This window comes from Salvelinus namaycush, chromosome 18 (assembly GCF_016432855.1).
Source record: "Salvelinus namaycush isolate Seneca chromosome 18, SaNama_1.0, whole genome shotgun sequence".
NCBI classification, from domain to species: domain Eukaryota; kingdom Metazoa; phylum Chordata; class Actinopteri; order Salmoniformes; family Salmonidae; genus Salvelinus; species Salvelinus namaycush.
In genome coordinates this window covers 12,492,223-12,505,702 of record NC_052324.1, presented here as the reverse complement: position 1 = coordinate 12,505,702, position 13,480 = coordinate 12,492,223, and the positions used below count along the sequence as shown (strand labels likewise).

Below are 13,480 nucleotides of genomic sequence, written 5' to 3'. Positions count from 1 at the left end.
TCCACACTGACTCTTAATACAGGGGCCACCCAGGGGTGTGTCCTCAGTCCTTTGCTGTACTCCCTGATCACCCACGAGTGCATGGCTTTGCAAGACACCAACTCCAAGTTTGAGGATGACACCACGGTTGTAGACCTAATAACCAAAAATGACGAGTCACCCTATAGGGAGGAGGTAAGGGCACTGGCATTGTGATGTCATAACCTCTCCTTCAATGTCAGCAAAACAAAGGAGTTGATTGTTGAGAAGGGAACATGCCCTGATCCACATCAACAGGACTGCAGTAGAGAGTTTAAAGTTTTTCACTGCTGCTACTCACTGTTTATGCATAGTCACTTTATACCTACCTACATGTACAAATTACCTCGACTAACCTGTATCCCAATACATTGACTCGGTACTGGTACCCCCTGTATATAGCCTCATTATTTTATTGAGTTACTTTTTTCAATATTGTTTTTTTATATACATTTATTTAGTAAATATTTTCTTAACTGCATTGTTGGTTAAGGGCTTGTGTAAATAAGAATTTCACGGTAAGATCTACACCTGTTGTATTAAGCGCATGTATCAAATATAATTTGATTTGAAACAGATCCCCCCCAATAGCTTAGACTTTAAAGTTGGATTTGATTTAGTACTATTCATTCATTTAGATTTTTGGTTGAGATGGAGACGTGAATTCAATGTATATCATTTGCTCTGTTAAACCTCCCCTTTGGAATGACTTCGATAGCAACAGTGAATATATTTAGATATCAAGAGATCTCTCAATATTCATTCTCACAATAGCACATTGGTAGTAGTCAGTGACAAATATCAAAGCTAAGCAGGACTGGGCTTGATTAAAACCCTGGATGGGAGACCATGATTTTTTGAACTCCAATTTATTTTCCACATAGATTCACATCACAATACGTTGACAAATGAAATTGAAAAAACGTTGATTCAAACAGTTTGTGCCCAATGGGAAGAACCATTTGAACAGTTTTCTACTACAGCGTTTGAAGGACAGGAAAGAGCGTGGAGATGTGGAAATGGACAGCTAGGAAGAAGGAAAGGAGCTGAGTGTAGAGGGAAGCAGTGTGGTGAGGAAGATAGGCGTCAAGTACAAAAATGAAAAAATAACATACTCCGGTAGCTCAGAAATGTACCCTGATGAGACTGAGGATGAATTATAGTACCTGTGGTGGCAGGTGCAGTGAAGACCGTTGAGTTTGAGCCTCGTCCAGTGGGAGTGAGATTTTTGGAGAGAATGGACCCTTGCTTTCTGGCTGATCCAAATGTGGTGTCAGGTTGGGTGGAGAAGAGGTTGGGGACTGTTGAATCTGTAAAAGTCACTCGAAGTGGACTTGTGATGATTTTTTGGTGTGTCTTCTGCCCAGAGGGAGAGGGCGCTCCGTACCACACGCCTCGGGACAAGACATGTGACTTGCTTTGTTCTCCAGAACAGGGTGCCATTGAAAGGAGTGATAACTGGGGTGGAACTAAGTGTTAAGAAGGATCATCTGAAATTGAAGATTCCCAGTGTCTGTGACACCCACGGTTTGGTGCGACGCAGACCTGGTGGAGAGCCTGCTAAAATAGAGAAGACACTGGGCTCGTTTGAGTGGTAAGGCGTGAGGCGAATGCAACCGACTGTAGACAAAAGTTGAGGAGTGAAGTCGGGGGAGGTGCATCTGCGAAAACTTATGTGGTTTTCCAACAGCAAGGCTCAGTGCAACATGGCGGTGTTGCCATTGTTTATAAAAGTTGTTCTTTATAATGTTGAAATAAACATTTCTCTAACCTCGATATCACAAACTGAAAATCTATCTATCAAATTGATTTATAAAGCACTTTTTACATCAGCAGATGTCACAAAGTGCTTATACAGAAACCCAGCCTAAAACACCAAACAGCAAGCAATGCAGATGTAGAAATGCACAGGCTAGGAAAAACACCCTAGAAAGGCAGGAACCTAGGAAGAAACATAGAGAGGAACCAGGCTCTGAGGGTTGGCCAAAATATGTGTGTACATTTTACAATCATTTGGTGAGAGAGCCTCAAATATCACTTAATTTTTACATATCCACTGTATAGGCCTACGTGAATTACGGCAAAGTTGGTTCCTGTTTGGCACAAAAAAAAAACATTGCAGTGTAAGAATTTAAAAGGATTTGGCCATGTTTCAAGTGTGTACAGATGGACAGATTATATTGAAGAACGGTGTGTAGAAGGACGACAGTGTTGCATTTGTGGTGCCGATCATGATCCCGAGATCCTGGAGTGCCCTGTAAGGGTGAAGGAGATTCAGGTGGCAAAAGTTAGAGTGGTCAATCGAATCTCCTATGCGGAGGCGATTAAAATAATTGAGAAAACTAGTGAAGATACGGTAGTGGACGCACCACACCCTGTAGTAAATGTTTGCTCCCAGTCAAAAGATATCCTGTGGATTTGTGGCGTTCATTGCCACAGTTATAAATTGTACGGCACAAGTCTCAAATAAATCTAAGAAAATTGACATTATTGTGGCTGCGGCAGAAAAGTGTTTGTGACTTAAGGATTTTACATGTGAATACTTGCAAGGGGTACTGGCGCCGGAAGACCCGCCATTCCAGGTTCCCCTTGAGCCTGTGTAGGGATCAGATCTTTTTTATTATATTTTTTTTAACAGAAAAGTTGTTTGATTTAGTTTACTTATTTCGTTTTTGGTAGCTTGATCGTTTTTTATATATATATTTTGTTAAATGTTTGGGAATCCTGTTTCCATCCCACACAGTAGGTGGCGGAATGCACACTCAATTGTGCAATCGCCAATATACCAAAGAAGAAGAAGAATCTGTGAAAAAAACATTAATTTCGCTCCCAGATTTGTATACTGCTGCTACTGCTTTTTGAGCTCAATACAATGATTATCTGTAGATAAGTAAAGTTATAAAAAAAAACATTCTCTGAAGATGGTAATTCCTCAATGCAGGAACAATAGGTAGTGAGGAGAGAGTATTCGTGTTAACGATCTGACATTGTGGTAGGCAACCTTTAAGGTTTTACGGTAGAAATGTTATATTTTGCATCGTTTTTAAGCACTACTAGCCGTTTGGGAGTCAAATGAACGGTTATTTTAGGTAAACAGCCAAACGCCCCGGAAGTAGTTTTTCACGGGCAGGGCGGAAGCGGATCGTTTCGGCTAACAGATTCGCCTATTCCAGTATGTAACAACACAACTTTGAAAACAGATTGCAGTGAGATATACGTTTTAGAATATTTGAAAAATTACGACCCAAATTGCTAGCTATTGGCACGCGCTGATACTTGTTCTGAATTGGTTGTATCACAGCGTTAGCTTGAGTATTGGCCATGCATGTTTATTGTTTGTAAGTGCTATGTCTAGCCTATTTACCGATACATTGTTAGATTAGCTTGCTACTATCTTTAGCTTGCTACTATCTAAAGGTTAAGTTTGGGGTGTAAAATTGTATCTAGACATTATCCCATTATGTTATACATTTAATTCAAAAGGAAAAGGAACTAGTTAAAGTATATTCCTGCTGGTGAATAAGCAAACGTTCGACAGCTGTCTGATGCATCAGTTTGCAATAATCAATCATGTGTTTATTTCACTTGCATAATAAAACCCCAAACTATGTTTCTTGCGAGTTCAATTCCGTTTGCTCATGTTTAAAAATAAATACATATATTTTTTGTGTTGTTTTAAGGACAGTGACAGGTAGAGAAGGATACAGAGAGTAGGGAACGAGGTGGGATTTGTAACCCCATCTCCAGCTGGCATGTGTGGTCTGGAGTCAGCAGTGCTACCACTACACCAGACTCAGGCACCCATTTGCTTATATTTGTGAACTTTTTGTCAGTGAAATGATCCTCTCTCTCTCTTCCCCATCTCCCCTAGCCTGATCGACCCATTCGATCAGCTCCTGCCGGACCATCATCATGACCTGAAGAACTGTCCCGTTCCCATTGAATCATGAATGACAAGCTGGTTTTCCTGGGCCTCCTGTACTTTGTCCAGGGAATCCCCTATGGGCTCCAGTCCTCGCTGCTCCCTGTCTACCTCCGTGGGGCGGGCCATTCCCTCACGCGCATCGGCCTGACCAAAATCCTCTACTTTCCCTGGGTGCTCAAAGTCCTCTGGGCACCCCTGGTGGACCGTGTGGGCACCAAGCGGCTCTGGCTTGTGGCTACTGTCTCTGGCCTGGCGCTCACCTGTCTCTCCAGCGCCGCCCTGTCCCCAGAGGCCCACATCTGGGGCGTGGCGGGGACACTACTGGCCATGAACGCCCTGGCGTCGGTTCAGGACATCGCGGTGGACGGGGCCGCTGTGGGACTGCTGAAGGGCCGTAGCGAGCTGGGCCTGGGCAACACGGCCCAGGTGGTGGGCTACAAGGCCGGCTCAGTGTTTGCTGGGGGCGGGCTCCTGGCTGTGATCGACGTGGCCGGGTGGGGCCCTATGTTCATGCTGTTGGCTTTTGTGTACTTCGGGGTGGCGCTGTTTGTGTGGGGGGCCCCCGTGCTGGATGATGAGCTGTTGAGGGGCCAGGCAGAGGGGAGGAGGGGGGTCCAGTCGGACGCTGTGCATCCCTGGAGGGTGTGGCGGAAGCTGCTGTCAGTACCTGGGACACCCTGGACCATGATCTACGTACTCACATACAAACTGGGTAAGTCTGCTAGTCTGTCTGACAGCCATGCACACTTGCCTATTGTACCAACTGGAGAAGTAGCTAAAAGTCCTAACACTAAACCTCAACTCTCAGCCTACAGACTAAACCAAAACAACTGTGAGGCGCTACTACATAAGAAACCCACTATGTCATAAATGACTAGACCATATGCCAAAACATGTTTTCTCATAGTAGTCCAAGAGGTCTAGGCTACCATCTCATTTATGTGCGGTGCCTGTGTTGAAAAGCACAGAGATAAATCTACATTGAACAAAAATATAAACATATAAATCATGCAAAACAATTATGATTTTACAGAGTTACAGTTCATATAAGGAAATCAGTCAATTTAAATAAATTCATTAGGCCCTAATCTTTGGATTTCACATGACTGGGAATAAAGATATGCATCTGTTAATCACAGATGCCTAAAAAGGTAGGGGCGTGGATCAGAAAACCAGTCAGTATCTGGTGTGACCACCATTTGCCTCATGCAGCGCAACACATCTCCTTCACATAGAGTTGATCAGGCTGTTGATTATGGCCTGTAGAATGTTGTCCCGCTCCTCTTCAATGGCTGTGTGAAGTTGCTGGATATTGGCAGGAACTGGAACACGCTCTTTTACATGTCGATCCAGAGCATACCAAACATGATCAATTGGTGACACGTCTGGTGAGTATGCAGGCCATGGAAGAACTGGGACATGTTCAGCTCCCAGGAATTGTGTACAGATCCGTGTAACATGGGGCCATGCATTATCATGTTGAAACATGAGGTGATGGCGGCAGATGAATGACATGACAATGGGCCTCAGGATCAGATCACGGTATCTCTGTGCATTAAAATTGCCATCGATAAAATGCAAAAGTATTCATTGTCCGTAACTTAAGCCTGCCCATACCATAACCCCACCACTACCATGGAGCACTCTGTTCACCACGTTGATATCTGCACACAGCTCGCCCACACGCCATCTGCCCGGTACAGTTGAAACCGGGATTCATCCGTGAATTGCACACTTACTTCTCCAGCGTGCCAGTGGCCATCGAAGGTGAGCATTTGCCCACTGAAGTCTGGTACGACACCGAACTTCAGTCAGGTCAAGACCCTGGTGAGGACGACGAGCTTGCATATGAGCTTCCCTGAGACGGTTTGTGCAGAAATTCTTCAGTTGTGCAAACCCACAGTTTCATCAGCTGTCCGGGTGGCTGGTCTCAGACGATCCCGCAGATGAAGAACCCGGATGTGGAGGTCCTAGGCTGGTATGGTTACGTCGTCTGCAGTTGTGAGGCCGGTTGGGTGTACTGCCAAATTCTCTAAAATGACGTTGGAGGCGGCTTATGGTAGAGAAGTGAACATTCAATTCTCTGGCAACATCTCTGGTGGACATTCCTGCAGTCAGCATGCCAATTGCACGCTCCCTCAACTTGAGCCATCTGTGACATTGTGTTGTGTGACAACATTTTAGTGGCTTTTTATTGTCCCCCAGCACAAGGTGCACCTGTGTAATAATCATGCTGCTTAATCAGAGATGCTCACTTCTTGAGATGCTCACTAAGAGGGATGTAAACAAATTTGTGCACAACATTTGAGAGAAATACATTTTTTGTGCATATGGAACATTTCTGTGATCTTTTATTTCAGCTCATGAAACATGGGACCAACACTTAACATGTTGTATTTATTTTTGTTCAGTATTTATTGTTTTACTATATCTATGTTGAATACTCCTGTCACGTCATAATCTATCTCCACTTTGAAAATCTTTACCGAATATAGTATAGCCAAAGTTTCATACCATTTAAGGATGACATTTTTCATTTAAATTACTTAACACATTCTCAACTCATTCTCTAGGTAAGTGGGGATTGGAGCGCATTGATCGGGCAGTATCTGTTTGAGTTCTATGAGAGAACATGACAAAACCTTCCGGGTTGTATTCATTAGTGCACTACGTCGCAAAGCCTTTTGCAACTGAAAACAGAACAAGCATTTCTTATTGGACAAGTTCTGATAATCCCTTCCTGTGTAGTGTTTACTAAGGCAGGCAACAGAACACATTTTTAAACGGTTTGCAATGGTGAACACAATTATGCATTTTATATTGGTCCAATCCAAGTAATCCCCTCGCTGTTTCAGTCAGTTTTCTACAGTTTGGTGCCTAAATGAACACTACGCAGTCCTATAGCCGCTCTTGTGAGGTAAGGAAGACTGAGAGGTGCCTTTTCTCCATTCAGCTGTGGTCTCATTTCTTACCACCAGATGTCTGTGTTTCCATATCATAGACTAGAGAGCCCTGCTCATCTTGTTGATTGAAGGGAATGGGGTTATTACCAGGGATTTGGTAGTGAGTCCAGAACCTACTACAAGTCCCGTTCTTAGAAAATATGACATTTTGAGCTGTGTGAATAGCATTTATGTACAAATCAACAGGTGTATATATTAGGCCTAGTGAGATGTTAGGAATGTTGTCCTTTTAAACCAGTTGTTTTGTAGTTCATATTTGCAAGATACAAATATTTATGGTAAACAGAGTTTGGTGTTTGGTAACAGAAGGAGATTATGTAAGGATTAGGCCTGGAGTGTCTTTGTGTCTGCGGCTCTTTTTTTTTCTTCATGGAAACTGAAATTGAAGATGCAGCATCACACTGGTGTTTGTGTGGGTGGTGGGAAAACATGCTATTTTACATTTGCATACATTTGCTTGTGTGTGCAATTGTTTCTTTCCTGTGTGTTGTGTGTGTTTGAGAGAGAGAGAGACTGTGGTAGAGTTGGCATGGTAATCAGATGTGCCCAGGCAGACCCCAGACATGACCCCTCCCTGACATTAATCCATATGAGGGTTCACCAGCATCATTTCCATATCATCATTATCACCACTGTCATCCTTCTCCATCGCAATCATCGCCATTATCGTTAACATCCTCATAATGTTAGCAAAATTAACATCATCATTAGGCCCAGGACGATACCAGTATCGCAATACTCGTTAGTATCGTGTCAAGGAACAAAACACGAAGCGTATTTAACTTCTTTAGGAAAACAGCTCTAATGTGTGAAACAAACATCATTATGTTCTCATCCAATCAAATATTGTGATACTGGTATCGTCACAGCCCTAATAATCATCATATTAGTTTAGTTGTCCGCTCTTCTATTCAGACTAAAAGGTCAGACTGTTTGCATTTGTGTGCAACTGTCGGGTGAGACTGGACAATGCGTGTGAATGTGAGATGGTATTATGTATGTACAAGGGTGTGTGAATGTGTCTAACTACATGTGAGATTTGGGTGTGAAAGGTCGCCCCCAACACACACACACCTCTCAGACCCCGCTCTCCCACGCACTCTTAATGAACACAGTGAGGTTTCTCTGTGTACAACCGCACAACCAATGACAGCGAGCCATTTGGATGACCCCTGTGTTGCAGCCACCACTAGTCAAATGGAGAAAAACTTGACCCTGTATCAGTCAGAGGTTTACTTAGCGCCAACATCTACCTACTGTGGATGGATGTTGTAGTGTGGAGGCAGGACTGGTGCTGGGATGGCATGAGGAGATGTGAGTGATGGTGAGAGACAGTGTGTGTTTGCGTTTGTCTGTGAGAAGACAGCATGGACGATTCCTCTGGGAAGTGACCGGGTGGGTGGGGGGGTGTAGGCTTAGATGAGACTGCCCCCGTCCCGCCATACACAGCCGTAGGTTGGATTAGGAGGATCGCCTGTGTGACACAGGAGAGATGATGGCAGAGCGTTGTGAGGGGGCGAGAGGGGGGTTTGTGGTTGGTAAGTGGGGGGAGAGAGTAGTGCAGGGTGTGGGGTTTAATTTCCAGAGAGAAAGAGGACTGCAGGGAGGCTGAAGGGGGCGATGAATTAATGAAGAACCACCACATGGTGCCCAGAGAGATACATAGAAAGGAGGGGATAAAGGCAAAGAGGCCTAAAGAGAGAGGACAGTATTAGGATGGTATAACATTACTTTTCCAATACTGTGGGTGGGGTTCCCCCAGAGGTTTTATTTGTAAAGCAAACCCACCAGCGGCCATGTTTGGTTGTACATAACACTGCTCCCCTGGATTGCCTTGTCAGTGTTTGCTTGCTTTGTCAACCCATATATTTACAGTACCAGTCAAAAGTTTGGACACACCTACTCATTCAATGGTTTTTCTTTATTTTTACTATTTTCTACATTGTAGAATAATAGTGAATACATAAAAACTATGAAATAACACATATGGAATCATGTAGTAACCAATTGTGGAGGCCAGGTCATCTGATGCAGCACTCCATCATTCTCCTTGGTCAAATAGCCCTTACACAGCCTGAAGGTGTGTTGGGTCATTGTCCTGTTGAAAAATAAATTATAGTCCCACTAAGCGCAAACCAGATGGGATGGCGTATCGCTGCAGAATGCTGTGGTAGCCATGCTGGTTCAGTGTGCCTTGAATTCTAAATAAATCACAGACAGCGTCACGAGCAAAGCACCCCCACACCATCACACCTCCTCCTCCATGCTTCACTGTGTGAACCACACGTGGAGATAATCCGTTCACCTACTCTGCGTCTCACAAAGACATGGCGGTTGGAACCAAAAATCTCACATTTGGTCTCATCAGACCAAGGACAGATTTCCACGTGTCTAATGTCCATTGCTCGTGTTTCTTGGCCCAAGCAAGTCTCTTCTTCTTATTAGTGTCCTTTAGTAGTGGTTTCTTTGCAGCAATTAGACCGAAGGCCTGGTTCACACAGTCTCCTCTGAACAGTTGATGTTGAGATGTGTCTGTTACTTGAACTCTGTGAAGCATTTATTTGGGCTGCAATTTCTTAGGTGCATTTAACTCTAATGAACTTATCCTCAGCAGCAGAGGTATCTCTGGGTCTTACTTTCTTGTGGCGGTCCTCATGAGAGCCAGTTTCATCATAGCGCTTGATGATTTTTGTAACTGCACCTGAAGAAAGTTCTTGACATTTTCCTCATTGACTGACCTTCATGTCTTAAAGTAATGATGGACTGTCCTTTCCCTTTGCTTATTTGAGCTGTTCTTGCCATAATACGGACTTGGTCTTTTACCAAATATGGCTAACTTCTGTATTCCACCCCTACCTTATAACAACACAACTGATTGGCTCAAACGCATTAAGAAGGAAAGAAATTCCACAAATGAACTTTTAACAAGGCACACCTGTTAATTGAAATGTATTCCAGGCGACGACCTCATGAAGCTGGTTGAGAGAATGCCAAGAGTGTGCAAAGCTATCATCAAGGCAAAGGGTGGATACTTTGAAGAATCTTAAATATAAAATATATTTTGATTTGTTTAACACTTTTTTGGTTACTACATGATTCCATGTGTGTTATTTCATAGCTTTGATGTGTTCATTATAATTCTACAATGTAGAAAATAGTAAAAATAAAGAAAAAGCTTTGGCCGGTACTTTACATCATTGGTCAGTACACTAGTAGGGCTGCCAAACAAAAACCATTGATTTCAAAGTTGAACAAACCATACAACTCTATGCACAAAGATTACGTTGAACAATTTACACAAATTTCACAAAAACACATTTACTGTAAGAACTTTGCAGATGCAATGTTTGATTACATAATTACGGTAATGTCTCACTCAGTTTGTGACCACGTTTACAGAAAACTGTTAAATATCTGCTCTGAATTGAGATTCAAAGATGCCTGCAGAAAGAATGGGGTGTCAGCTATGACACCTCCAATTTGATATTTTTTTGTTTTGGTTATTGATCCACGGTAGGTGAAGTGGATTTACATCCGGTAACGGAATTACATCATGGGTCTCTGATCTGTACTTTATAGAAATGCATAATTATGAATGTCATTCTCTTCATGGTGATGTATCCTGAATAGGTACACAAAGGTAGAAATTGGCAATATCCTTATTTTGCATATTTGAGTATTATTATACTCACTGGCTATTATTGTAATGAGCTCTGCCCCCATACAAAACCACATTTGGTTGGTCCGGACCAGATCAAATCTGAAACAATCATAGACGTCTGTGTTTCACAAGTTTGGACATCGCAGTGGAGTTCAGTAGAGTACAGTAAAGTGGATATGTTCTTTACAGTAAAATACAGTACATTATACTGCGGGATGGGCACAGTTAGTCAAATATCCGAACTGGCGTTTGTGTTCCAATACTTATGAGTTCATTTTTGCAAGAAAAAACTATTTAGGCCTATTTTTAACACTGAAAGGGCTTTTTCTAAATTAAAACATCCATGTGACATTGTTACACACAAGGATATACCATGACATTTCAAATGATTTAATTTAATAAAAAAACTTTTCAATATTGTTTTTATGACGTGCATTACATATATTTTTTTTTAAATCAGTAGCCCACCTGTAGACGTGTGTAGATGGTTGTTTATGTTGGCCAATCAAAGGGACAAAGGGGCTCAATGTGTAGGAAGTGGAGTGAGAGTTCACTAATGCAATACAAGATTGAATAAAATTACTGTTTTATCTGAATGGGGCCTCAATTAGCTTCTCTAGGCTACTCCAGTCAAGACGGGCACTGGGATGATAAACAACATGGCTGCTAAAAGTTAGCTCGTCTTGGCTGTAGCCAAGTTACCTTGGCGTGCGTCTCTCGCTCTCTCTCCGTCTGCTCACTCCCATCTCACACACACCGCCCCTCCGCAGCTACAGCAATAGTGTGCCAGCCTCTAGCCCTCGCGCAGCAGTGCTTAGGTCAATAGGTTAAAAACATACGTTTCAAACTACATGCATTTCGAATATCCAACAAAAATTGAATACTCTAGTGCGCCTTACTGTACAGTACTGATTTCTACTGTACAGTACTGTTATCTACTGTACAGTACTGTACTTTTATTTACTGTGCTCTACTGCAGGCCCCCCCCCCCCCCCCCCCCCCCCTCGCAGTACTGTACTGTGCTCTACTTAAGTGATAATGCCCGAGAAGCTGGTGTTTGGAGGATATATTGGCAAATGTGTTGTCTCGGTTCGGCAAACCTTGCCAATATTTCCTCCAAACACCGGCTTGGAGGGTATTATCACTTATATACAACGGGTTACCAACATATTCAAATAATGATTTGACAATTTATTTAACGCTTATTTGATATTTATTCATACTATTTCATCCTTCCACAAGGTATAGTCCCGTCACATCTAGGGTTGCTTCCTAAGCCGGCTGGTTGTTTGTCTGGTTGCCACAGACGCGACCCTGTCATTGTCTTTTTGTTCTGTATCTATGGACGCGGCCCAGTCGTTCGTTCTAAATGTTCCATTGCCGTACTGGCTGGTAACGTTCTTATCCCTTGCTTGCTAGCTAGCCAACTACGGCTAACTTACAGTCACGTCAAACAGTGCAGACAGAATAACAACAGTAGCTATTTATTTGGATACATCCATAATAATGAGCTAGTTAGGCACAATTTCGCTTGGCATAGAAAATATGTTCTCTCGTCAGGACACTTGTTCAGAGGAGCTAGCCAACAACACAACTAACACAATCGTTTCAAACGGAAGCTGGAAAGACTGCAAACTACCTGCGCTTGGTTTCGTTTGACCTTTTTTTTCAATTGACATATCTATAAACATTATGCTGATTCATGATTTCGACTGACTGAGAAAAGCTGCCTGTCTGTCTCATCCCGACTCCCGAAACATTCATTACTATGGGACACCTGGAGATCGAATTAGAATTTTTAAACCATGTTGCAAACGTCGGACAGACCGACAGAAACGTTTATACAAATCTCCGCTGTTGAAAACCAAATGTTTGTCTAAAAGAAATGAGGTAATGTCTAGATGCTTTTTTATAGTGGAGACCAATTTTATAAAGTGCCTGACTGGCCTGATGAGACAGTGGATTGCGCAGTCAGATGGAACAGAGTAAATAGGCTTTTTAATGTCATAGATTTAGCTGGTATTAACTTGTGGAATAGACACTGGCTGGAATGCGGTTTTAACCCATCGGCATTCGGGATTAGAACCACCCGTGGTATAATACTGTACATTACTGTGCAGTCCAAACTTGTGAAACATGGACGTCTATGATTGGTTCAGATTTGGTCCCCCCCCAGGGTGGACTGACCAAATTTCAACTACTTTTCAACGTCCATGGCCGTCCGTGTCAGTCGCTACTCAGTGGGTCAGGATGCTTGTTACAGGAAATGGAAAGAGGATGGTGGTAGGTGTCATGGTATCAGTAAGAGCCGGGAGAGGTGACATGCTTTGACCACCAGATGACAAAAAGCAGAAAAAAAGCAGTAATGAGCTGAACATAACAGCATGCCAGTAGAAGGGAGGACTGTAGCAGGCGACCCAACTGTGGTTTGTGACTACTCTGTCTCATTGTAGCCAATTCAATTGCAGTAATTCCGTTACTGATTTGTTTAAATAAGAATTATTACGTTTTAATCACTTCATAAACAAACTTGATATCAGTAAAAATACAACTCATTAGTAGGTTTACCTTTTACTTCTGTTAACTTTCATTATACTTCCTCATGAGGGAGAGAAATTAGAAAAACATCTTTAATCAGAATTGAATGATAGAACAGCTATTTCCAGGTTAAAATGTTATGGGATGCATTTTCTCCATTGTTTTTTATGGTTGGCCTCTGTTCGGCCTACGTTATGATCAAATAGCCTACTTGGCCACTGTTAAAACTTTAACTTAAAGCGGGTACAGCCTCAGTGTTCACAGTAAATGCCCACCGGAAGTGGCACAACATTTTCATGAACTTGAAGTTTGCTTTCAGCAGACCTGAAATTTGCCCCGTGCTGAAAAAAATGAGAGGGGACATTGGTTATAGTT

General features: G+C 42.7%; 1 protein-coding gene across 2 annotated transcripts in view; it reads left to right on the top strand.

Moving 5' to 3' along the window:
* The first annotated feature begins 3,141 nt into the window (after positions 1–3,141).
* Positions 3,142–13,480, top strand: part of mfsd3 (major facilitator superfamily domain containing 3) — a 29,751-nt gene continuing 19,412 nt past the window's right edge. Inside the window, exons 1-2 of one of the 2 annotated variants that reach the window (XM_039013253.1) lie at positions 3,142–3,190; positions 3,890–4,655. In XM_039013253.1, coding sequence (XP_038869181.1) covers positions 3,965–4,655 — 691 coding nt within the window. In that variant the 5' untranslated portion in view covers positions 3,142–3,190; positions 3,890–3,964. The other variant, XM_039013252.1, reaches the window with a different exon arrangement.